At 37.4% G+C, this 27,009-nt stretch overlaps 1 protein-coding gene across 3 annotated transcripts; it reads right to left on the reverse strand.

The window, feature by feature from the left end:
- Nucleotides 1-3,597: 3,597 nt before the first annotated feature.
- On the reverse strand, nucleotides 3,598-27,009 carry LOC127413337 (AP-1 complex-associated regulatory protein-like). Of its 3 annotated transcripts, none has more exons than XM_051650402.1 (10): nucleotides 26,695-27,009; nucleotides 23,096-23,122; nucleotides 22,964-22,989; nucleotides 22,077-22,147; nucleotides 13,102-13,198; nucleotides 10,955-11,053; nucleotides 9,556-9,623; nucleotides 9,162-9,235; nucleotides 7,261-7,368; nucleotides 3,598-6,862 (listed from the first exon to the last, which is right to left on the reverse strand). In XM_051650402.1, exons 4-10 carry the CDS (start codon nucleotides 22,118-22,120, stop codon nucleotides 6,576-6,578), a joined length of 777 nt encoding a protein of 258 aa, XP_051506362.1. In that variant the 5' UTR covers nucleotides 22,121-22,147; nucleotides 22,964-22,989; nucleotides 23,096-23,122; nucleotides 26,695-27,009; the 3' UTR covers nucleotides 3,598-6,575. The 3 variants fall into 3 exon arrangements, with proteins under 3 accessions (XP_051506362.1, XP_051506360.1, XP_051506361.1); XM_051650400.1 differs by lacking the exon at nucleotides 22,077-22,147 and adding an exon at nucleotides 23,752-23,800; XM_051650401.1 differs by lacking the exon at nucleotides 26,695-27,009 and adding an exon at nucleotides 23,752-23,800.

Here is a 27,009-nt window from a genome sequence, read left to right on the forward strand (position 1 = left end):
ATATATATATATATATATATATATATATAAATTCTATTATTTTCTAATTGTCTTTAAAAGACATTATCTGGGCATTTTGTATATCTATTTGTGATGGATATAAGTGCCGAGTCTCTTAAGATATAAACTCAGCAAAAAAAGAAATGTCCCTTTTTCTGGACACTGTATTTTGAAGATAATTTTGTAAAAATCCAAATAACTTTACAGATCTTTATTGTAAAGGGTTTAAACAATGTTTTCCATGCTTGTCCAATGAACCATAAACAATTAATGAACATGCACCTGTGGAACGGTCATTAAGACACTAACAGCTTACAGACGGTAGGCAATTAAGGTCACAGTTATAAAAACTTAGGACACTAAAGAGACCTTTCTACTGACTCTGAAAAACACCAAAAGAAAGATGCACAGGGTCCCTGCTCATCTGCGTGAACGTGCCTTAGGCATAATGCATGGAGGCATGAGGACTGCAGATGTGGCCAGGGCAATAAATTGCAATGTCCATACTGTGAGACGCCTAAGACAGCACTACAGGGAGACAGGAAGGACAGCTGATCATCCTCACAGTGGCAGACCACGTGTAACAACACCTGCACAGGATCGGTACATCCGAATATCACACCCGCGGGACAGGTACAGGATGGCAACAACAACTGCCCGAGTTACACCAGGAATGCACAATCCCTCCATCAGACTGTCCGCAATAGGCTGAGAGAGGCTGGACTGAGGGCTTGTTGGCCTGTCATAACGCAGGTCCTTACCAGACATCACCGGCAACAACATCGCCTATGGGCACAAACCCACCTTCGCTGGACCAGACAGGACTGGCAAAAAGTGCTCTTCACTGACGAGTCGCGGTTTTGTCTCACCAGGGGTGATGGTCGGACTCGCGTTTATCTTCGAAGGAATGAGCGTTACACCAAGGCCTGTACTCTGGAACGGGATTGATTTGGAGGTGGAGGGTCCGTCATGGTCTGGGGCGGTGTGTCACAGCATCATCGGACTGAGCTTGTTGTCATTGCCGGTAATCTCAATGCTGTGCATTACAGGGAAGACATCCTCCTCCCTCATGTGGTACCCTTCCTGCAGGCTCATCCTGACATGACAATGCCACCAGCCATACTGCTCGTTCTGTGCGTGATTTCCTGCAAGACAGGAATGTCAGTGTTCTGCCATGACCTGCGAAAAGCCTACAAAACTCATTTCAAGCAATACGCGCACGCCTTAAGATCAACAGGTCTTTAAGATCATGAAATGCATTAAGTGCCTTTCCATCATTCGCTGAGCAATTCTAAGCACGGTGAGTAATGGATTCAGTAGCATTCCCACTTAAGCGCGATTCGGTACGGTATGATTACAAACCGTTCCTGTCCCAGATTTCTCTACATGGTTAGTTTACCATTCTCAACCATGGCGGTGAAATGCCTGTAGTGAAGTGGCGACTCATGATTGGTCACTTGCTCAGTCAGTCCATTGTAATCCTGATTTCGCAACCACAGCGTCAAAGCCTGGAAGAGTACAGAACAACATGGTTCGTTCAGCAAATAGTTGGTCAAGTGCATATACATTCAGTCAAGTATGTCCAAACGTTTGATTGGTAGTGTACATACATTATCACACTGAGACTGAAATTTATGGGAAATCCAGACATAACAGCACAAACACAGACAGGGTGTGAAGTTCATTTTTTTCTTTTATTTGCACAACCCAATGCATTGGAATAATGGAATTATAAAAACTGTAGCTACATTGAGTTTATTTGAAACTTGACAGGGTCTTCACAAGCACACACAACTGCAGAAAGATATTAAAAGTTTGGCATGTTCCTTCAACACAAGGGCAATTTTTGACAAAATTGAGTATTTAAAAACAGTATTTAAGTTCTGTTGAAGAGTTGGAAGTTGAGAGGCCAAACTCTTTCTTGGAAAATTCAGCATTGGTTCATTCAGAAGTCCCTTCTATTTTTAAATTGAAAACAGCTTTCATTTAATTAGCAGAAAATGCACACTTGCCATAACACAAAATAAGGCCTGGTAACAGTGTAGATAGTGCCAAATTTCCATTAGGAAATCGTTTAAGCTGGAAACCTCGCAGAAATTTAGATATGTGTTCATGCGAGATTTCAATTTGCCAAGATGTGCCACCATAAGATACGTAGACAGCGTCTCCACTTTCAAATGAGCTACTGTTTTATTTACTTTTCTAAAAGTTATGAACACACAACAGCTTTAAATATTTACAATCACACAGGCATCTGTTGAACTCTGACTGGCAGAGACAAACCTTTATTCGTATATCTTTACAAACACACAATTGCTCCCAAACTCTTCATACAGCACATAATACATGGAAATAAAAAAACAAACAAATAAAAAAACAACACTGCAATGATTATGCACCCTTTACATTCATTTGACATGAGAGTATATGTCTGTTAAGAGCTCTTTTAAAGGTGTGCTGGTAAAATAAGACAAATGACATGACAGTGCTGTACAGAAGTCTCCTGGGTGCTATGATATTCTACAGAAGGTCCTTTCAAAACTAGTTTACAGACCCTAGTCACGTCAGACTCAAACAATGGATCCTAATGTCCCAACTAATCTTAAAGGCCTTTAGTGTCTTTACACTTTACAATCCATTATATACAGATTGGCATTCATTAAAAACACATTTGCAAATTGTGTAGAAGTCAGTACTTTTGGAAGAGAGTATGGGGCTCAACTTCAAGAAATAGCTGACCCATTAATGAAAGTTCTGTCTTTATTTTCTCACCCTTATTTCGTTCCAAACCCATATAATTTTCTTTCTTCTATAGAACTCAAAAGGAGATGTAAGCAGAATATTCATACTGCTCTTTTCTATACCATGAAAGTGAAAAGTCACTTTAAAAGTGAGATTTTCTGTGAATGACATCTTTTCGAAATTTTCATTTGTTCCTCACACAAAGCTTTAGAATAGTTCCAGAAAATGTGGAATATTGTGCTAATTGTCTCCTTTAAATGTATGGAACAACTTGAGGGTGAGTAAATGATGGCAGCATTTTCATATTTGGGTCAACAATTCCTTTAAGCAGTTGCTCATTCGGACCAAAAAAATAAAAAATAAATAATTAACCCAATATTAAAGGAACAATCCAGGTTTAACAAATGTTAAGATCAAACAACAGCTTTTGTGATGAGAAAAAAAAAAAAAAAAGAAAAAGAAAAAAAGAAAAACTTGGTTATAGTAAGGCACTTAAAATGGAAGTGAATGGGGCCAGTCCATAAACATTAAAATATACAACATTTTAAAAGTATAGCCACACGATGTGAACATTATACATACTGGCATGATTTTAGTGTGGAAAAAATTACTTGCTAACCTTATCTGTGTAAAGTTTTATCCAATATTGCAACTTTGCTTTCATGACAACGCAACAATTGACCGGCCCATTCACCTATATTGCAAGTGCCTCACTATAACCAGATAGTTTTTTTTTAATCAACATGATGCCACAAGTGCTGTCGATTGAGCTTAACTTGTATTAAACCCGGAACATTTTTTTTTTTAAAGAAAATACTAAACCATCAGTAAAGAAAAGCCTTTGAAGAAATACTTTTTATTTTTATTTTTTATGCAGATATGACAATTTTATGATTATCCACAGATTCCCTATAAAACTGTCTGTATTGCAGTTGAAATATGATCTGTCCTTACATTTCAAAAATGTAAACCAATATAGCAATTAATATAAGATATATTCTCCATTAATTCACTAATATTTCATAGACTCAGTAAGACAGCAGTTAATGGATTCATTCAATAACATCAGGATTATCAAAACCTGAGGTAGCAGATCTAGATTTGTGCTACATTAAAGTATTTTCCCTCTTTCCTGCCCATGTTGTCCAAAAAAAGCAGTTGCAAATACGTATAGAGAAAACTCACTGGCTGCTTTTAAAAACTATCACTAACCCTTTGACCCACAGACATTTTGCAGGCAGACAAACAGTGATTTTATATGTTAACAGCACTTGTGGAACTTCAACATTCTCTAATTTGACTGTTCCATTCAAGCAACAAGTCTTTTTCCTTAAAACATTGTTCAGTGTCATCAGACCAGTGCCTGACTCCATGATGGTTTCAAACTTTAGATGATAAGCTGAATGAAAGGTTTCCATGGTTTTGGAAAAGATCTGCGGCTCATCTGAGTGATCTTAACATGCTGCCAGGAAACTCTTCTAAAATTGCACTTGATTCAGTTCCATGATAATCTTCTGAAATAAGGCTGAATGTCTCATGAAACATTAAAGGGGTCATGACATGCCTTATTTATTATTATTTTAATATGCTCCTTGAGGTTTACTTATAATGTTTGTAAAGTTTTTTTTTTTGCACAAAAAACAGTTTTATATTTGTAAAACATGTCCGAACTTCATTCGGACCCTCTGTCAGAAACACTCGGTTTTGGTGCTGCATCTCCTTTAAGACTTGACAGTAAACGCACACTGTTATGATTGGCTCTCTGCTCTTGACTAACCTGCTCTCTACTTTCCATCTCACTGCTCACAGTTGCTGGGAGGGCTACAGAAGTGATTAATGGTAAAGTAGACATTGATGTGCTGCTGTGCAAATGTCTACCACAGTGTGACATCACAATGTGGGGCAAGAAGAGAACGAGTCGTTTTGGCAGCTTGGTTTTACAAAAATGCTCTTTTCGCAACGAGGGGGAAGTGTTGAGTTCTGAAACCGACGGTGTGTTTTTATAATACAATGACCAATTATATGTCAAAAGATTGAGGAAAATTTGATTCCTCATGTCATGACCCCTTTAATGACTTCTTAAAGGGATAGTTCACCAAAACATTTTATTATCTCATTTACTCACCCTCATACCATCCCACATGTGTCTGACTTTCATCTGCAGAACACAAATTAAGATTTTTAGAAGAATGTCTCAGCTCTCCATACAATGCAAGTGTAAAAGGAGTGCCAAAATGTTGATGCTCCAAAAAGCACATAAAGACAGCATAAAATTCTCCAGTGGTTAAATCCATATCTTCAGAAGTGATTTGATAGGTGTGGGTGAGAAATAGATCAATATGTATGTCCATTTTTGCTAGAAATTCTTCTCCCTGCCCAGTAGGGATCATATGCATAAATAATCTGAATAACTTTCACAATCTTCTTCTTGTGTTTTTGGTGAAAGTGGAGATTGACTAAGCAGGAAGGAGAATTTATAGTAAAAATTGAATAAAATATTTAACCGTTTCTCACCCACACCTATCAAATCGCTTTTGAAGACATTAATTTAACCACTGGAATCATATGGATTACTTTTATGTGGACCTATTTGATTTTTGGAGATTCAAAATGTTGCATTCACTTGCATTGTATGGACCAAAAGAACAGATTTTCTTCTAAAAATCTTCATTTGTGTTCTGCTGAAGAAAGAAAGTCATACACATCTGGGATGGCATAAGGGTGAGTAAATGATGAGAGAATTACAAACTATCCCTTTAAGTTTCTAGATTTGAGATTTAAAAACCCAGAAACTAATGGGGTGAAACTCAAGAATGTGTCTGGTTCATATTTCATATTTAATAAAAAAAAAAAAAATAAATAAATAAAAATGCTTTGCATCATGATATTTATAATCTTAAATTTGCCTTTTAATTAATTTTACAATTTATAACCTGTCCCATTCTCTTTACTGAAATACAAAAAAAAAAAAAAAAAAAAAGTTATTGCCATTAATGTATGCTGATTTAAATAAAATAATTCCATTAAAGTATTTTTTTCTTATTTAAAGAAAATGCTGTATTGTATTTTTGTGTAAAAACAAAATATAGTTATGAGAATCTAATGACAATCACATGACAGAATTTGGGGAGAAATTTGCTTAAAGGCGTGGTCACATTTACCTTTGCACAGCGAAATTCCGCGGCTGAAGGAGGCGTGGGCAGATGTCGAGCGCATGTGAAACCAGTAAAAAATGAATTGTCAAGAAGTCTCTTTTAATGCTGCACTTATTCTCTGGAAGAGTGAAGTTAAAAAGAACTCGCCACTGAAATATCATTGTGCATTGTGAATATTCAGTGTAGCTTTCTACGGAGCACCGCCCACACTGCCAAACCAAGCAACTTCCTATTGGTCAACGTGGCGATTTCACCTGTCAAAGTTCACCAAACTTGAACTCCACACGAAATCCGCGATGGGAAATTCTTCGCTACTGGAAGTCATGTGAAATTCAAGATCACGCAGATTGAGACGACTATATTCGCCTGCAGAATTTCACTGTGCGAAGGTACTGTCACAATGAAAAATCTCTCAATGGACCTATGAATTGTCTCTGAAAAATACATATATTTTTTCCTTTGATTTTGATATGGAACGTGACCTGGACATGTTTTCGAGAGTTTCACTCAAAGACCAAATACAAATCAAATGAAACGGTTCTTGATGTGGGTAGTTCCTTGTATTTTTTCTTAACAATCATCATGTTAGTGCTCTGAGAATTACATCCGTATTGTCATTTTCGCCTGAACTCTCCGTAGTGATATTACACTGAACTTGAGTAATGCATCACTGTAGTCTTATGAGGACTCTCTCTCTTGTTGGTCAGAGCTAGGCTTAAGCTCTGTCTCCTCGGTGGGCATGTCCAGTACTGGATTAACAAATCCTTCAAAGTCCTCATCGCCATGATCACCACTGTCCTCAGGATGTGCACTGACAAAGTCGTTCTCCCACTCCAGAGCGTTGGAGTCCTCAGAGGTGGAGGTGGGGCCGCTGCCCAGCTGTTTCCTGCCAGGACGAAGCGCCGCCCGTAAAATGTCCTCTTCGGTTTTGGAACGCTCCCATGCAGGACCCATCTGGTTCATTCCTGTGTAATTTAATTACAGACCACATGACATAAATGTACATGATTTACTGTCAGTACATGCAATTTTAAAGAATAAAAAGGATAATCTCCGAATTTTTCATGTGATTGTAGTAGCTGAATAGTTTGCCTTAGGAACAATCTGAAATTTAGGTTGTTAAAGTATTACTTGTGGTCAAGTTTGACTACTTTACAAAATCTTTCTTTTAATGATATCGGTTTAGAGCAGATGTGACAGCACATTTTAAATGTCAAACCTAGACAACAACCCTTGGATGTGGCATTTAAAAACAATTAAATAGCAAAAGGCCAATTCAAACTGAGATGTGATAGATGACTCCTTCATAACAATGCTCAAATTATTCACTGAATGCAGGAACCAGGTATGTGATGTCACTCACCCTCCTCATCCTCCCACTCCAAGTCCAGTGAGGTGGCGTCAGTTTTACTGGTGAAGTCCCAGCTGCTCTCCGTATTCGGGGTCACCACGTTAGTCTCTGAGCTCAGTCCTTAACACACAAGAAACACAATCAGAGCTAGAGCATGTGATACAGCAACATAAATAATATACTGATATTTTTCAGCTTTTTGGCAATATTTAAATGTACACCTTGATATTTATGAGCTCTGAAATGGCTTAAAAGGGTGGGGTTTTTTCCAAATCAGAGGAACCATCATTTCAACCAAACAGGCCAGCTTTTCCAAAGACCTGAGAACTGAAAAATGATCTAACTGACAACATTAACCCACAACCAGCCCACAAACGCACACAGCACATTGCAGCCTTTGCATACGACAAGGCTGGAGCCGTTGTGCAAGTCCAATGCAGATGAATGAGGAACAAGCGTGTTAAAGATAATATCAATGTTTGAAATCACAATACACTAAATATAAAGAATAAAGAACACAAGTCCGATTATACTACTGCGTCAAACCTACGCCATATGCTACGGGTAGCTACGGTGGTACAGAAGTTCATTCTTCTATCCGTTAGTGACTCATCAGGATTACTATAAACATGTTAATGGGCACCATACAATTTATGCAAGAGTATTATCATTTATTTGTCATTCAAATCAGCATTCATCTGTAACATAGGAAGATTTCTGGTTCATATTATATCTGTAGTCCAAAATTTCAAGCTTTTAAATGACACATTTTCCAAATGAGAAGCTTTTAATGAATTAGCTAGCAGTTCCAGGTTAAAGGATTAAAAATGACAACTTTTTATGAGTTATGGGTATCAGCCACAATGAGCTTTAATGTCCTTCTCCTCCAGAAGACGGCAACGTAAGGCAGTTTTAATGCAATTCTGAAGTCAGAAGTTTCTCACTGCGGGCATGAGAGATGGGAATAACGCAGGCTGATTTTGCCAGTGTGCAGTATACAACCCACTGTAGTCGCGGATTAGGACTTCGCAAGCTGTTGGGAAAGTTTAAACATCTGTGGCAGCAAAGCACCGTCATCATTGGGTTGGCGTCAAGCTGTACACTTGTGTCATCAACTAAATTTGATGATGATGCTTTGTGTTAATATTTTCACCGGACATTGTTGCTGTAAATTTAATACTTTGTCGGTCATTGAGATGTTTTAACGGTCAAAAAAAGTTGTCTTTATCGGCTAATGGAAAACCTCATGCATACCTAAAGAACGTACTGTTTTACCGACGAGAAGTGCGTCCATCATCAAATACATTACATACTGTGACAGTACGTGTTTTTTTGTTTTTTTTTTGGAAACAGGGATTATTTTCAAACAGCTTTATGAATACACCCTTCATCTGCCACTGGTCCAACTAACAGATAGTCCTGCCCCAAACACATGCCATTGGTTGAGCCAATGTTGCCATGTCGGGCTGGACTGGTCACTCAAAACAAAGAGCAATGTTGAAAGTGCCACAGAGAATATCCTCTTGTCAGGGCTCACATTTAATTGGTATGATTTCTTCATTTTTAATGTTCTTAACTCAGAATAACTGAATTGTGATTGAAGCAGCTTGTCTGTTATTCGCTGAAGCAGCCTACACTGTGTTGAGCTTTAACACAAAGTAATTTCACACAAGAGACATTTTCTTTCAACCACAGCACAAATTGTTTGCCAGTTGTCCGATTCATTTTTCCACCCCTTTTTGGTTCACAGGAAATAAATCAGCCCTGATCGTCGGCTACTTTTAACACTGATGTTTGTCCGATACATCTGTGCATCTCTAATTGTAATCTATAGCATTTTCAGTGGACGTGTGTATGAGTGTAATGTGGCCTCTGGGTGTGTACGAGAAAACAGCAATGTAATGAGAACTCACTGTTACTGCGACACACTTCCGACGGAGCTTTCACACTCTGCAGGTACACCTCGAACTCGCCATCTGACCGTTTACTGAAGAAAAACACACATTCACACAGTTATAAGAACATCTGCAAGACACTGATGTTGTCATCACTATAACTGCATGTGGAGAGATTAAGGATAGCACTGCAATATTAGGAGTTCGATTTTTTTTTAATCAACACTTTTACTACTACAGTATAAATGTAAGTTATAGCTCATTGAATAAATTACATTAATAATAATAAAAAATAAAAAAAAATTGCAAATAGTTGTTAAGTGCAGCCCCAATATCTTTGATATTTCAGTACTGTCTTAAGTATTCTGATTTCAGAAAAGGTTTGTAAATTAAGAAGACAGATCAGACTTACGGTTTGGGCCGAGGGTCATTGCCTTCTGGTTCTGTTCTGGGTTTGGTCCTCTGTTGATGCTGCTTCCTCTGAACACAGAACATAACAAGAACAAAAACTGGCTTCCACCAAAAATCTCTCGCAGTATTTCAAAAAAGTTACATGGCTAAAATAATTTCTAACTCGGTGTGCCAAAGTCTGGTACCCTACTGGAATACAGACACCACATTTAATGCCAGCAGACGGCCACACACACATGGTACAAAGCAAAATAAAACACATTAAAACTGAAAAGAGACATGAGGGCAAATAAATAAAAAATAATTAAAGAAAATATGACAATAAAAGATTTTTTTTTTAAAAGGAGGAGATGACAGAGACTTAGTTTCATCAGGTCAGTTAGTTTTAAGTGGAGAAGCTTTGTAATTGCATTGTTTGGAAGCAATAACATTATTTAAACAATTGATTTTACTTTTCTTAGCATTAGCATTCAACTAGGGCTGTCACGGTTATGACATTTTGCTGACGATTAATTAAACAAATAACTGATTATGGCGATTGTCTGTTTTCACAATTATGATGATTAATTGTCAAACAAATTGTGATACTTCTTAAGGTCTATGTGTGCTTCAGAAGTCATTTATTCAAGTTTTACTTGAAATCATGTAATAAAATATGTATTTTAAATTAAAAGTATTTCCAAATACTTAAAATATGTCTCTTTGGTCAACTTTAGTCTTGGTCCATTTTACATTTACACTGTTGTTTTTGGAACTCCACAAACCCAAACAGCTATATTGTGTGTGTCACTACGTGTAATTAGCACAGCGTATCAACCCACAACGACCAAGAACATTTGCCATTGCACAATCGCTAATTTAAAGTGAAACCAAAACACTGAATTCTTGTTTATATTTTCAAAGAAATTTGTCAAGAACCTCTGCAATGAATCAGAGGACACAGAAGTGGTTCATCGGTCGGAATTCATTTAGAGTGCTCAGGCAATATCATCAGCAATGAGATACACAATCAAGGCATATTCGCTTTCCTTTTTGAGACAAAGTTTCCAACTTTGTTGGAAAAAACGTTGGAATAAACAGTTGGAAAAATGTTAAGAGCCTTTAATCCCTTTTTAAGAGTCCCTGATCACAACTATTTATCGTAAATAACCATAAAAAGATATTTTCTAGATTTCTAAAAATCTAGAAAAAAAAAAAAAACTAACCTAATTAAGTTTTAATAAAAATAGCAAGCAAAATGTTATAAGGTGCATGGCTTTATTAATTGTAATTGTTTAGGTTAAAATCAGAATTAGCTACATATTAAAAGAGGTAAAGGAGTGTCAGATGAAGGGTGTGGCAGAAGCTACAGTGAGCGATGTTAAGAGAAGGGCTGGGCGTGCTCATTGCGAACGCCTCACCTCCTTAAGCTTTTGCTCCTTAGCGAGCCGCGCTGCCTCGCGCTGGGCTGCAAATACTGCCTCCTCTTCTAGCCTTAACTTCTCCTCTTCTGCCACTAACTGGGCAGAAATCACAACAGAAAAAGAGGGTTAACTAAACTCAGAAATAAAAGCAAGGGTGAAAAACAATGGAAAACACAAATGAAACCATGAAAACTCAAGATAGATGCTAACTTCTGCTAGTGTTGTTTTGAACTTTCTTGGAAATTTTAAGTCAACATGAAATCATATTAGAACTTAATTTTTAATTAATAATTTAATTTTTTTTGTCTTGTTGAATGTCTTGTTCACTCAGAAATACATTACATTATATATGTTTAATGGGTTGCAGACACCATTTCATGTTGACTTAATACAAGACAGTTTATAGAGCGCAACAGTCTGGTTCCGTCAGTAAAAATTCCACTTTTTTTCTCCACAGCCAAATGTATTTTTAAAGATTATTTATAAATCTTTAAAGACGGACATACCGTGAGCTCCGAGGTTGTTAATCGATGTTATGTGCTTCTGTTGAAGCCATTAATCCATGTTATTTCAACTTCATTTTTTAAAATAATAGCAGAATTTCTGCTGAAAACTACACTACCCAAGATCCTGTAGATAGATAATTCAACCCACCAATCAGAGAAACTCTGCTAACAAAGCATACCAAATGAGCTTTGCAGTTATTGCCCAATCCTATGTGCAATACTATCTTATTCTCATCTCCCATCTATTTATACTGTATACACCGATGAGCCAAAGCATTATGACCACCCGCCAAATATGCTGTTGATCCTCCGCGTGCCACCAAAACAGCGCAGACCCGCCGAGGCATGGACACAACAAGGTCCCCTGAAGGTGTCCTGTGGTATCTGGCACCAAGACATTAGCAGCAGATCCTTCAAGTCCTGTAAGTTGCGAGGTGAAGCCGCCATGGATCAGACATGTTGGTCCAGCACATCCCACAGATGCTCAATCGGATTGGGATCTGGGGAATTTGGAGGCCAGGGCAACACCTTGAACTTTTCATTATGTTCATCACACCATTCCCGAACAACGTGTGCAATGTGGCAGGGCGCATTATCCTGCTGAAAGAGGCCAATGCCATCAGGGAATACCATTACCATGAAGGGGTGTACCTGGTCTGCAACAGTGTTTAAGTAGGTGGCACGTGTCAAACTTCTGTCGGTTTGGACCAGACAGGATAGCCTTTGTTGCCCTCATGCATCGATGAGCCTTGGGCGCCCAACAGCCTGTTGCCGGTTTGTAGTTTGTCCCTCCTCAGACCACTGTTGGTAGGTACTCAACACTGCTGACCGGGAGCACCCCAGAAGCCTTGCCGTTTCAGAGATGCTCTGACTAAGTCATCTGGCCATAACAATTTGGCCCTTGTCAAACTCGCTCAGGTCTTTTACTCCTGCCCATTTCTCCTGCATTCAACACGTTGACAACGAGAACTGAATGTTCGCTTACCATCTAATCTACCCAGACCTTGATATGCGTTCTTGTTAGATGATCAATGTTATTCGCTTCACCTGTGAGTGATCATAATGTTTTGGCTCATCAGTGTATATTTGTATATATCTAAATATTTTGCAACAAACTTTAAATGTGTTGTTTCTATACTTATTATCAACAACTGTAATTAAAATAGTTTTATATTTTTCTATCATTTTTAATTCAATTATGTCATATACAATGCATCATGGCATTGTAGTTAATTCCCTCATGAAGACGTAAAGTACACAGTCTTGTCCATTTGTCTTTTTGTTCGAATTTAAAATACTTTTTGCTTCAAATCAAAGTTTGTAATGTTGTAATTCACTTAGAGCTGGTTGGTTTGATTCATAGCTTAGATCTCTTTTATGAAGGATTTGATAAAATCCCTATAGAAAAAATTTATGGGAACAACACTTCCGGATCCAAGACGGCTGAAACAGTGCGTGGGCACTGTCGCTCTATTGAAGGTCTAACTAAATATAAGGTAATGTTGAGCAACTAAAAAATATATTTGAATTATAAAATATGTACAGTCTGTAACTGTAGCTCTACAGCCAGAAACTAGTGTTTTACTAAAGCAATGATATTGACAGTGGTGATGGAAATACAGATATGACCTGTAGTACCTCGGCATTCAGCTTTTCGTCAATTAGAACCTGTTTGTCTGAGATAGCAGCATAGCGATGCTTCTTCAAGTGGCAAATCTCCTCCTCGCTGATGGGTCTGGACCAATGGCAGGAAAGAGAGTAAAGTTCAGAGCTTTCAGTAGCCAATCACCACATCTGTGACCTTAAGTCATGTGGCACACAGTTCTGAGACAAACATCACTGACTGGGTTGAAGCTTGAGCGATTAATGGACAGGAATGCTTAAAGGAATATTTCACCCAAAAATGAAAATTTGCTGATACTTTACTCACCCTCAGGCCATCCAAGATGTATCCGAGTTTCTTTCTTCATCAAAACAGAATTTAAGATTTTTAGGATTTCATTTCAGGCCTCCTCCTTTAAACAATGCAAGTGAATGTACTCCATTTTTTGACGGTCCAAAATGCATATTTAGGGTGCATCAAAATAATCCACACGACTCCAGTCGACAAATAAAGTTCTTCTGAACGCAAACGATTGATTATTTTTAGAAACAAAACAATACTTATATACTTTTTAACTACAAATGTTCACTTCCGTACATCTCGTGACGCGTGCTCATGAGAGGGATGTGTGAAAACTTTGTCATATAGCCTATATATTTCTGCTAAAGAAAAAGCTCAAGTAGATAACGCAACAGTATTGCTCTGAAATAAAGGATGGTTATTTACTGCAGAAATGTTTTTTATTATTATTTGGAAATTATTTTTGAAATTGTTTTGGTTTGTGAACGGCGCTTGGTCTGTGGTCTGTGCAAGTTTCTCTTGTAAACAATGACACGCTTCCTGCCTCCTCCACGCGTGACATTACCAACGAGCTTACATCATCCCATTACATCTCTTAAGTGCGCGTCACAGGTATGTACGGAAGCGAACATTTGTGGTTTGTTTCTAAAAATAATCAATCGTTTGGGTTCAGAAGAACTTTATTTGTCGACTGGAGTCGTGTGGATTATTTTGATGCACCCTAAATATGCATTTTGGACCGTCAAAAAATGGAGTACATTCACTTGCATTGTTTAAAGGAGGAGGCCTGAAATGAAATCCTAAAAATCTTAAATCCTGTTCTGATGAAGAAAGAAACTCAGATAAATCTTGGATAGCCTGAGGGTGAGTAAAGTATCAGTAAATTTTCATTTTTGCGTGAACTATTCCTTTAAGATGCATTTTGAGGGTGTGGAAAGAAATTCTCATAGGTCAGTGGATACCTAGGTCAAAATGCAGTTTACAACAAAAAGGAAATTTTCTAACTTTTGATTGCATGATTGACTTTCTCAAACAATAGTTAAATGACATTAAATGAAAATTAAATGACATTAAATGGTTAAGCTTGTGTAGCCAGACATGAGATGGGGATTGAGTAATTTTGTAGTCGAGTACTCAAACATACAAAACAAAAATAATCGATTACTTTTAAAATTTAAGTTATTAAATAAAAAGTATGGCACACATACAATTTAAGCTATAGCCTATTGTTCACAAATGTCTCCCTTATAGCGGTTTCAAAATAAGGTAGCTTAAACAACCTTTGAACCTTTATTTCCCATAAAAATATGCAAGAACAACATCTAGATAAAAAAATTAATAAAATAAAAAACATTTGCATTTACACATACAGTTGCAAACAAAAGTACACACTTATATGCTAACAAACAATTATAATCTTTCATGTCTTTATTGACCACATCCCATTATCACCCTGTAACTCAAGATCGGTTGCCCACTGAAGCTAAGCAGAGCTGAGCCTGGTCAGATGGGAGACCTCCTGGGGAAAATTAAGGTTGCTGCTGGAAGAGGTATTAGGGAGGCCAGCAGGGGGTGCTCACCCTGCAGTCTGTGTAGGTCCTAACACCCTAGTGTAGTGACAGGGACACTATACTGTAAAAAGTCACTGTCCTTCAGATGAGACGTTAAACTGAGGTCCTGACTCTCTGTTGTCATTAAAAATCCCAGGACACTTCTCGAAAAGAGTAGGGATGTATGTAACAGTGTCCTGGCCAAATTCCCCACATTGGCCCTTATCAATCATGGCTTCCTAATAATCCTCATCAATTAATTGGCTCTATAACCCTACTCTCTCCTCTCCACAGTGTTTCCCATTAATTACCTACACTGTGGTGGTCTAATTTGTCCCGCCACAGTTTCATAATGAACCGAAAATGTTTTTACACTTCTCATAATAACATAAAAGATATCTAACGTTGTGTTTTGCGCCGTTGCTTCGGCAAAGCATCTCTCACTCCCAGTCAGTCAGTCAGTCAGAAAAGCTTAAAGGGCTAAGATCCATAACACTCTTTTCCAATTATCCAAAGTCCAATGTCTGTTTCTTTGCCCACTCTAACCATTTCTTTTTGTTTTTCAGTTTCAAAAGAGGCATCTATTTCTCAAACTAGAGACTCTGATGTACTTATCCTCTTATTTAGTTGTACATCTGGTCTTTCACATCTCCTCCTGTCCTTGTTAGAGCCAGCTGTCCTTTGTCTTTGAAGACTGTAGTGTACACCTTTGTATGAAATCTTCAATTTCATAGCCTTCATTCCTCAAAACAATGATTGACTGATGAGTTTCTAGAGAAAGCCATTTCTTTTTTGCCATTTTTGACCTAATATTGACCTTAAGACATGCCAGTCTATTGCATACTGTGGCAACTCAAAAACAAACACAAAGACAATGTTAAGCTTCATTTAATGAACCAAATAGCTTTCAACTGTATTTGATATAATGGCAAGTGATTTTCTAGTACCAAATTAGCAATTTAGCATGATTACTCAAGGATAAGGTGTTGGAGTGATGGCTGCTGGAAATGGGGCCTGTCTAGATTTGATCAAAAATGACTTTTTTCAAATAGTGATGGTGCTATTTTTTACATCAGTAATGTCCTGACTATACTTTGTGATCAGTTGAATGCCACTTTGGTGAATTAAAGTACCAATTTCCTTCTGAAACAGCAAAATCTGTACATTATTCCAAACTTTTGGCTGCCAGTGTGTGTATGTATATGTGTGATATATATATATATATATATATATATATATATATATATATATATATATATATATACACACACACACACACACTTGAAGTCAGAAGTTTACATACACCTTAGCCATATACATTTAAACTCAGTTTTTCACAATTCCTGACATTTAATCATAGAAAACATTCTCTGTCTTATATCAGTTAGGATCACTACTTTATTTTAAGAATGTGAAATAGTCAGAATAATAGAAGAGAGAATTATTTATTTCAGCTTTTATTTCTTTCATCACATTCCCAGTGGGTCAGAAGTTTACATACACTTTGTTAGTATTTGGTAGCATTGCTTTTAAATTGTTTAACTTGGGTCAAATGTTTTGAGTAGACTTCCACAAGCTTCTCACAATAAGTTGCTGGAATTTTTTGTCCATTCCTCCAGACAGAACTGTTGTAACGGAGTCAGGTTTGTAGGCCTCCTTGCTCGCACATGCTTTTTCAGTTCTGCCCACAAATGTTCTATCAGATTGAGGTCAGGGCTTTGTGATGGCCACTCCAATACCTCAACTTTGTTGTCCTTAAGCCATTTTGCCACAACTTTGGTGGCATGATTGGGGTCACTGTCTATTTGGAAGGCCCATTTGCAACTGAGCTTTAACTTCCTGGCTGATGTCTTGAAATGTTGCTTCAATATATTCACATATTTTCCTTCCTCATGATGCCATCTATTTTGTGAAGTGCACCAGTTCCTCCTGCAGCAAAGCACGGCCACAACATGATGCTGCCACCCCCATGCTTCACGGTTGGGATGGTGTTCTTCAGCTTGCAAGCCTCACCCTTTTTCCTCCAAACATAATGATTGTCATTATGGCCAAACAGTTCAATTTTTGTTTCATTAGACCAGAGGGCATTTCTCCAAAAAGTAAGATCATTCTCCCCATGTGCACTTGCAAACTGTAGTCTTGGCTTTTTTATGGTGGTTTTGGAGCAGTGGCTTCTTCCTTGCTGAGCAGCCTTTCAGGTTACGTCGATATAGGACTCGTTTTACTGTGGATATAGATACTTTTATACCTGTTTCCTCCAGCATCTGCGCAAGGTCCTTTGCTGTTGTTCTGGGATTATTTGCACTTTTCGCACCAAATTACGTTCATCTCTAGGAGACAGAATGCGTCTCCTTCCTGAGCAGTATGATGGCTGCGTGGTCCCATGGTGTTTATACTTGCGTACTATTGTTTGTACAGACGAACGTGGTACCTTCAGGCATTTGGAAATTGCTGCCAATGATGAACCAGAGTTGTGGAGGTCCACTTTTGATTTTCCCATGATGTCAAGCAAAGAGGCAGAGTTTGAAGGTCGGCCTTAAAATACATCCACAAATACACCTCCAATTCAGTACACCTCCTATCAGAAGCTAATTGTCTAAAGGCTTGACATCATTTCTGAAATGTTCAAATCTGTTTAAAGGCACAGTTAACTTAGTGTATGTAAACTTCTGACCTACTGGAATTGTGATATAGTCAATTAAAAGTGAAACAATCTGTCTGTAAACAATTGTTGGAAAAATTACTTGTGTCATGTGGAGTGGAGACTTCAACCTAAGTGTATGTAAAATATGTATATATGCACATTTTTATATTTAAGCTTGTGATGGGCCATTCATTTTGAACGAATCTTTATGTGACTCAGAAGAATGAGTAATCTCAGAGAGTGATTCATTCATTTTGTGTTGGCCCCGCATGTGCATTGCGCAACCTCCGTTCGTTTGTTACGTGAAAACCACATAGGCGCTGTACAGGAAACTATTAGTTCCCCTCTCAAGTCTTCTGGTCTGAGTCGTTCGTTCTTTTGTCACGTGACAGCTGTATACGCTATGCACTGCTCACACAGGAAACAGAAATTATTAGTTCACCTCTCGAGTCTTCTGGTCCGAGTCGTTCGTTCTTTTGTCACGTGACAGCCGTATACGCTATACACTCATGTGACAAAAGAATGAACGACTTGACAAGAAGATTCCAGAGGTGAACTAATCATTTCTGTTTCTCATAATTTGTCCTTGGCTGTATTATCAATTTTTCCTTATTGGGACTATAATCAAAGTTTGCGTAAGCAGACGTGTTGGGGGGGATTTGGCTATTGAAAATGTAATATTTTAATTGAATTCTGCACAAATGAACAAAATGACTTGAATAATGACTCGTTCATTTTGCTGAACGAGACTCAAAGATTCAAGTCAGTAAAATGATCCAATCATCCGATCATTAGTTTAAGCACTACCCATAGTCTAAATTAATAAAAACTAATTGTAGAATTAATTTATGATAAGTTAGAGAACCAATGGAACCACCTGGCTGCATTCGAGACACAAAGGCATTTTGAGGACACAACATCGTTTGAGTTAAGTAACGTTAACTAACATTACAGCAGTGGTTCTCACAGTGTGGGGCGCACCCCGTAGGGGGGTGAGGAAGACTGACCCGTTCTCAAATCACTTTCACACATTCAGCAAAAATAGTAACAATACACGCAAGAACCAATGTGCACAATTTCTACACCTCTGCTTTTTCTCCTGCTTTGTTTAAACTTTTGGCAGGCACCGCAGCACGAACTGCACAAAGTATGGAAAAGTGTCTGGTGCGCTCTCAGCTGCGCTTATGTAAACAAAGATGTATCGCATGCCAGTTTCAAATGGGGAAACGATGAATTTAACACTGATATTTCGGTCGGTCCCTCACACAACACTATCGAATGGCTTCAGAAGAATTGATATATAAGGCACAAGAGTTAAGAACGACTTGTATGGAGCTTTTGGAACTTGGAAAGCCTATCACCATCCTCTCATCCCTCAGTCTTGTCACTGACACATAGTACCTGTTACTTTTCTTAGCGCTGGCCAGGATGGGCCAATCACAGTCGTTTATTCTTACTGGAAGTTAACTGGAGTTTAAAAATACTTTTATAGATACTACTGAGGCGGATTAACATTCACAGGTATGAATCCCTGTAATTATTATTATTATTATCTTAAAATAAAACGTTCTGCTATTTAAATGCAGATGAAGAAGATTCGGTTTGAAATGTGTTTATGCCCTGGGATTGCTCATGCAGCAGTATCACTTCTTATTTATTTTTCCTTCTGTTTTTGTATGGTTTGAAAGTGTATAGGCATAATTAAAATGTTTTATTTATTTATGTAATACAGAAATTATACACAAAATAACAGAACAATGTTGGCATTGTGACAAATGTTAATTCATTCAAATTCTTTTTCATTGAAGTGTAACTTTTAATTCAGTTTTCGTAGTATTTTTAAATAAAACATTTTACGTGATATGAAGATGAAAGAAAATGTTGTTAATCTTGTACATGTCGATTACTTTCTATTAGGATTTTTGCGTTTTTTTTGGAGGGGGGGGACGCAAAACAATTTGTTAGCTAACGACACTAGCTGTCAGTCTCTTCGCTTATGTCGACTGACATATCTGGCTGCTTGTCATGAATAACAATGTATAACATTATATCTATCTAGGTTACATCTACCTAGCCAACGTTAGCGAATTATTTAACGTTAACATTATTACCAGAGGCTCTGACAATGCAACTATTTTCAGCATCTGAGGAGCAAGTTGGTTCATCATGTAACCAGGGCTCGACATTAACGCTTGTCCGGGACAAGTGGATTACTGAAGGGGCAAGTGAAAGAGAATTTTACTTGTCTGACCGGACAAGCAGATTGATTAAAACATCAATAATGAAAAAATAACTGGCTATATTTGTGATAGCCTAAGCCTGTGTCACTTATTACAAAGTTTATATTCTTATTCTGCTGTTGAAAGTAATCCAGAGCACGTCATTCTATAATTCGCTAGCAATCTAGTAACAGCTGCGCCCTGTTTGATTGACAGGTGGCGTATGTGTGTGTGCTGAACATGCTCGTGCTAATGCGCACCTGAACGGTCAAATATATTTTAGAATTCCGCCGAAATGCCCATCTTGGTGAGATATTCATGTAAGCACAGAGAGTGATGTCTAAAGTGAATGTAAACCGCGGAGAAAAAAAGTGGATTTGTATTAAAATGTCAGACTTGTAAGTGTAAATGTAAGCTAATAGACCTGCTGCTGTCTAGTGTGTCATTATAATAATCAAACAACCATAACAAGAAAACCACTCACTGCTCTTGACTGAATAACTTTAGTAGCTTTAAAAAGTATTAATGCATTATAATCATACAGTGAAGACCAGTAGCAGTTTTATGTTGCATTTCATTCTGAATGAACTATTCTACTACTACTGTTAAAAACTTTTGAAAATGTTAAAAAAGCACTGAATTTTCTTAATTTTTTATCTATTTTTATTCATTGCTGTTTTTTATTGTAGTTTTATGACTGACTGTTTACTAGTCTTGAATAGTTACTTAAGAACTAGAAGCAATTCTTCCATAATTAACATATTAGTTAGTGAAATTTGACTACTCTCAGTACCAGCTTCAATACAACAACAAATAATAACTATCACAATACCAAAATTTCAGTAGTCTAATGAATAGCCTATATTGTACAGATCTTGCTGCATTAACATGATGAAAAAGTAGATCTCTTTCCATAGATCTATGAGCATCCCTGCTGTTATTGGTGACAATGGAGGCTTTTCTTTATTTGACAACAATATGTAACATAAAATAATTATCATATGACAATAGCCTCCTCCCCTACCCAGTGCAGTTTACATTTCTTTCACAGGGAATTGAGTTGATTGCATAGGTACACTATTAGGCTGGGCATCGGTTGTAATTGTAAGAAACATACAACAGAATCTTTGACATGTTACTTGAGCATGTAAATTAAATGTCCTTTTTTCTCTCCGGACAAGTGAATGACCAATTTACTTAGTGTTACCATGCATATTGTTTCATCTTGTGGCTATACTTTTGAAACGGTGAGTATTTTCATGTTTACAAACTGGCCTCATTCACTTCCATTATATGTGCCACATGTATCACTGTAACCCTGATTATTTTTAATTTTTTTAAGAAAAAGAGGGACGAGTCAATTTATTTTTGTGTTAATCACATTACCTGTACATAATCTCTCATTTAGAGGTTACAAATGATTTTGTGTTGCTTTCTGGTCTGATTTGGTCACAATATAACAAAACTTCTGTGATGATCCTGAACGTAAGAGCTGCTTTTATCTCATGAAGAATACACAGAAAGCAATTGCGGCATATTAGTGTATATGATTTTTACATTGTAGTCTGGTGGTGTGAATAAAGTCGGTGCTTCATAATCTTACGGTGTGTTGTTTATTGACATTAGAATATACACATCATATACTATATAGGACTGTATATTTAAATGTTAGTGCTTAATTAATTTAACATCGTCCTAAGTCAGGCATGTGATCGGCAAAGGACAAAAAGCAGGAATAAGTACCGGGTAAATACAGCAACACCCCATAAAAAAAAAACAAAAAAATAAAAACACACCTGATACCTTTTCCAGTTTCTAGAAATGCACCTGACTAATAAAGACAGCAGACAAAATGTTTTGTTCATTTCATATTTTCTTAAATTAATTCTTAAGAAACACATAGCTATTGGTCAGCACAAAATCACCCAAATATAGTGCAGAATTTATGAAACTGGGAACTTAAGCTTCTTTAGTCTTTGCTGCAAGCTTCATTAAGCTTTAATATGCCTTTTCTGGTATTCTGTCTTGTGACACCTGCATGGCCTTAGATATAGATTACTATTGCTTTGATCTCTTTTGGTCTCTGACATGTTTCAAGACGACTTTTACGATGTTAAAAAAAAAAGCTAGTATAGAAAAACTGGCTTATGAGAAAAAAACCTAATATATTATCATAAAATATGGCATCCACTCACAGAATAACATATATATATATATAACCAATTTAAAAGCAGGCACTTCTTTAAAAAGTAGCCTATTGATGTGCATACTGTACATAGCCTACATTAAATACTTACTCAAGAGTCTTCAAATATACATTTTTGTTGAGTGAAATGAACATGTCAACATGGTCCAGTGAAATACAGTGCTGAAAGTGACATTTAAAGGTGGGTAAAACAAAAATACAATATACAGTTATTCTCAAGGGTATCTAATTGAAATGCTCCCATGTTTCAAATAAACCTATTGAGAATTTTCCAAGATTTGACACCGTGAACCTATTTCACGGAAACACTCTTTGTAGTAACCTGGTAGCTTATGCATGCAAATTTGTTAACTGGCAAACTGATAACTTACTATAACTGCCACACTTACTATTTAACAATTTTTGAAAAATAAATACATAAAATTATTTATTTGTTGTCTGTAACTTTCTTCTGCGCTAGCAACTTTACTACTCCAGCCACTGTGAGAACTTTGCAGTGTGATACTGCAGATATTGTTGACTTTTATATGGCAAATTGGTTGTTATGCTCCTCATTTGAAAGTCATTTGTAAGAAATGGCATAAATTCCTGTCAGCCAATCGGATTGGAACTGGCGAAAGCTGGTTAAAAATAGCACATTTTGTAAGCAGTACACATGGGACGGTTCATGAACAGTTCGTTTAAGACTATAAAACAGCTCACATTCATGTACAGAAAACAGCAGCTGAGAAAAGAAGTCACTGATTTGAGGACAGTTGTGACAAAACCCTCTTAAAAAGCTGATTATACAGTAAAACTCTGATTTTGAAGAGAAAATGTTCCAGTAAGTTATAAAAGGTTTGCATCTGCTATGCCACATACCAAATTAGAGCCAAAGTGTGTGCAGTCAGCATAAATAAAACTTTAATATCAGTCAGGCTATAAGTGATCCGACTCTAAAATACCAGTAGAAAAGAGAAGATTATATAAACATCATACCTGAGGCAGCTTTGCGAGCTCTCACCCTGAAAAATAATAAATAAATAAATAAATAAATAGTAACCAGTGTTGATGTTTGAGCTAAGGAGGAATAGTATAATAACTTGTTTTGTTCTGTAAGCGTGTTCTCACCTCATCACTCTCCACTAGGTTCTCAAACTGTAATAGAAGGAGAGAAGAGCAAAATCACTCAAACTGCACAAATCCTAGGCAATGACAATAGAGCTGTTCAGCGTGACGTCAATTAGTAAGCAAACCCGAAAGGCTAATTTGCCATGGCTTCCCTCACTTCTTATGAGTTTTTAGAATTGGGATTTTGGAATTATGAGCTAAACCTTTGGTTTACTACAGCTTTACCTGTGGTAAAAATTACTTGAAGTTTTACGTTTTGTTCTAGAACACCAATTACACACAGTCATACCTCATTTGTGGATTTTAAAGCCATTGTATCTTTTTAAAAGGTATATTGCTAACCCGTTGCTAAATAAGGACTACAACAGTCGTCCATTTCATAATGCATTGTGATAGCAATATGCGTTTTTAAAAAAACACAGTAGCTTCAAAATGAACATTTGAGCTATGATTGTGTGTAATTTATTTTATAGAACAACAACAACAAAAAAAGTCCCTTTAACTCATTTTAACCACAGGCCTTACTTTTACTCGTAATTCTAAAAGTGCCATTTTAAAAACTCATGGGAAATTCCTGAGGGAACCGATGTCTTCTGAGTTTTTGGAGTACAACCTGAACAGCTCTCTATATAAGTTTTAAATTGTAAAGACTGTACCTCTATGGTATAGTGTTCCCCAGCTGTGCTACTTCTGAAGTACTTTGACCTAGTGGCATATAATCAATAATCAGACAGGGCTGGTTGTATGGGAGGTAACACCCACTTCCTCTCACAAAATGTATTAAACATTTCAAAACAAATAGTGGTATCTAATATAATCATGGCAGCATAAGTTGTTAAAAATAAGGACTTTAAATATTATACATCCTTCCCTTACAAAAAGTACTGTGGCATTAACATGGTAAAATAATGGCACTGGATGGCAGTTTATACAGTTGAAGTCAGAAATTTATGTGCACTTAGGCTGAAGTCATTAGAACTCATTTTGTAACCACTCCACAGATTTAATATTAGCAAACCATAGTTCTGGCAAGTCGTTTAGGACATCTACTTTGTACATGACATGAGTAATTTTTCCATCAATTGTTTAACTTTTAATTGACTATAATCACAATTCCAGTGGGTCAGAAGTTTACATACACCAAGTTAACTGTGCCTTTAAGCAGCTTGGAAAATTCCAGAAAATGATGTCAAGTCTTTAGGGCCAGGGGTGGGGAGCCCTGCTCCTGGAGGGCCAATGTCCTGTAGAGTTTAGCGCCAACCCTTATTTTTTCAAGTAATCCTGGAGACCTTGATTAATTTGCTCAGGTTTGTTGGAGCTAAACTCTGCAGGACAGTGGCCCTCCAGGAGCAGGGTTCCCCACCTCTGCTTTTGGCAATTAGCTTCTGATAGGCTAATTGGAGTCAATTGGAGGTGTATCTGTGGATGTACTTTAAGGCCTACCTTTAAACTCAGTGCCTCTTTGCTTGACATCATGGGAAAATCAGCCAAGAAAAGAAAATGTGTGGACCTCCACAAGTCTAGTTCATACTTGAGAGCAATTTCCAAAAGCCTGAAGGTACCACGTTCATCTGTCAAACAATAGTACGCACGTATAAACACCATGGGACCACGCAGCCATCATACCGCTCAGGAAGGAGACACATTCTGTCTCCTAGAGATGAACGTAGTTTGGTGCAAAAAGTGCAAATAAATCCCAGAACAACAGCAAAGGACCTTGTGCAGATGCTGGAGGAAACGTATAGAAGTATCTATATCCACAGTAAAACGAGTCCTATATCGACATAACCTGAAAGGCTGCTCAGCAAGGAAGAAGCCACTGCTCTAAAACCACCATAAAAAAGCCAGACTACAGTTTGCAAATGCACATGGGGACAAAATCTTACTTTTAAAGAAATATCCTCTGGTCTGATGAAACTAAAATGTTACTGTTTGGCCATAATGACAATCGTTATGTTTTGAGGATAATGGGTGAGGCTTGCAAGCCGAAGAACACCATCCCAACCGTGAAGAATGGGGTTGACAGCATCATGTTGTGGGGGTGCTTTGCTGCAGGAGGGACTGGTGCACTTCACAAAACAGAGGGCATCATGCGGAAGGAAAATGATGTGGATATACGGAAGCAACATCTCAAGACATCAGCCAGAAAGTTAAAGCTCGGTCGCAAATGGGTCTTCCAAATGGACAATGACCCCAAGCATACCTCCATAGTTGTGGCAAAATGGCTTAAGGACAACAAAGTCAAGGTATTGGAGTGGCCATCACAAAGCCCTGACCTCAATCTGACAGAAAATTTGTGGGCAGAACTGAAAAAGCGTGTGCGAACAAGGAGGCCTACAAACCTGACTCCGTTACACCAGTTCTGTCTGGAGGAATGTACCAAAATCCCAACAATTTATTGTGAGAAGCTTGTGGACGGCTACACAAAACCTTTGACCCAAGTTAAACCATTTAAAGGCAATGCTACCAAATACTAACAAAGTGTACGTAAACTTCTGACTGGGAATGTAAGAAATAAAGCTTAAATAAAACATAAATCATCATACTATTATTCTGACATTTCATTTTCTTAAAATAAAGTATGATCCTAACTGACCGAAGACAGGGAATGTTGTCTAAGATTAAATGTCCGGAATTTTGAAAAACTGAGTTTAAATGTATTTGGCTAAGGTGTATGCAAACTTCTGACTTCAACTGTATAATACATAATATGCTGATATATATATATATATATATATATATATATATATATATATATATATATATATATACACACACACACACACACACACACACACACACACACACCATGGTATTGAATGATTAACATTATATACCATGGTATTAACATGGTACTTTTCAAACAATACCATGGTAATACCATGTTATATATGCAAAAATCAGATCTTACAGAAAACAAAAATTACAAGCTTTAGTGTGTATAAATTACACGTTACCAGTGGGACACCATATTTAAACATGAATTCAGATAAATTACACATGAAAGGCCCAGCCTGCCCCTGGACGAATTCACAAGAGGACTCTGGGCGGAGCCCTTTGATCATAACATCACTAATGCGGAAACCAGAGTAGCTTTGAGAAGTCCGGTTCATTTAAACGAATCGGTTCGTTCGGACAGTACGTTTCATTGAAATATTTCGATTCATGTCAACGCATTGTTTAAAAAAAAAAAAAAAAAAAAAAAAAAACAGTTATTTATCACTATATAAACGAATAAAGAACAGAGCAGATTATATCAAATATTCTTACCAACAGTCGAGTGATTAACAATCTCACTCGGTTCCATCGAATCATTCAAAAAAGAACCGTTTCAAAACGATTCGTTCGAGAATGGGATTTCACTGACTGAAGTAATATCACAAAACTATGCGCATTTACTGTAACAAATAAGGCTTCATTACTAGTATTCAGTCACTTTCAAGAGAAAGATCCAGAAATGTTCCACTGTTAACCGGTTGCATGAGTGTTTTTCCACTGCAATCATACCACATACTGTAAACACACTGAACGCTGCCGAAGATCAAAATAACACTTTTTAGTATGTATTAAATATTTTAAATGCCCCATTAATGACTCACCCTCCTCCTCTTTGGATTCTGTTTGCTTCCCTTCTAAAGAGCCCCAAACATTGCGCCCAGCAGTTCCCCATAGCATACACAGATCAGGTGTGTACATCAACTACTCTTCCATTGATGATCCGGATGCTGCCTCTTTACACGCTTCTTTGGACGCGAGCACTTTATTCTGCATGACCGTGTAAGCGCCTGCATGCGGCCAGTTCGCGCAGGTGAGACACCTGCGGACGCTTCACTGGCGGGGCTGAATCATTCATCGCCCATGGGTCGCATTCTCACGACTGGCCTAAAAAGCCCTATTGTGTCTTCTTCCTGACA

This window comes from Myxocyprinus asiaticus, chromosome 22 (assembly GCF_019703515.2).
Source record: "Myxocyprinus asiaticus isolate MX2 ecotype Aquarium Trade chromosome 22, UBuf_Myxa_2, whole genome shotgun sequence".
In the NCBI taxonomy this organism is placed as follows: Eukaryota; Metazoa; Chordata; class Actinopteri; order Cypriniformes; family Catostomidae; genus Myxocyprinus; species Myxocyprinus asiaticus.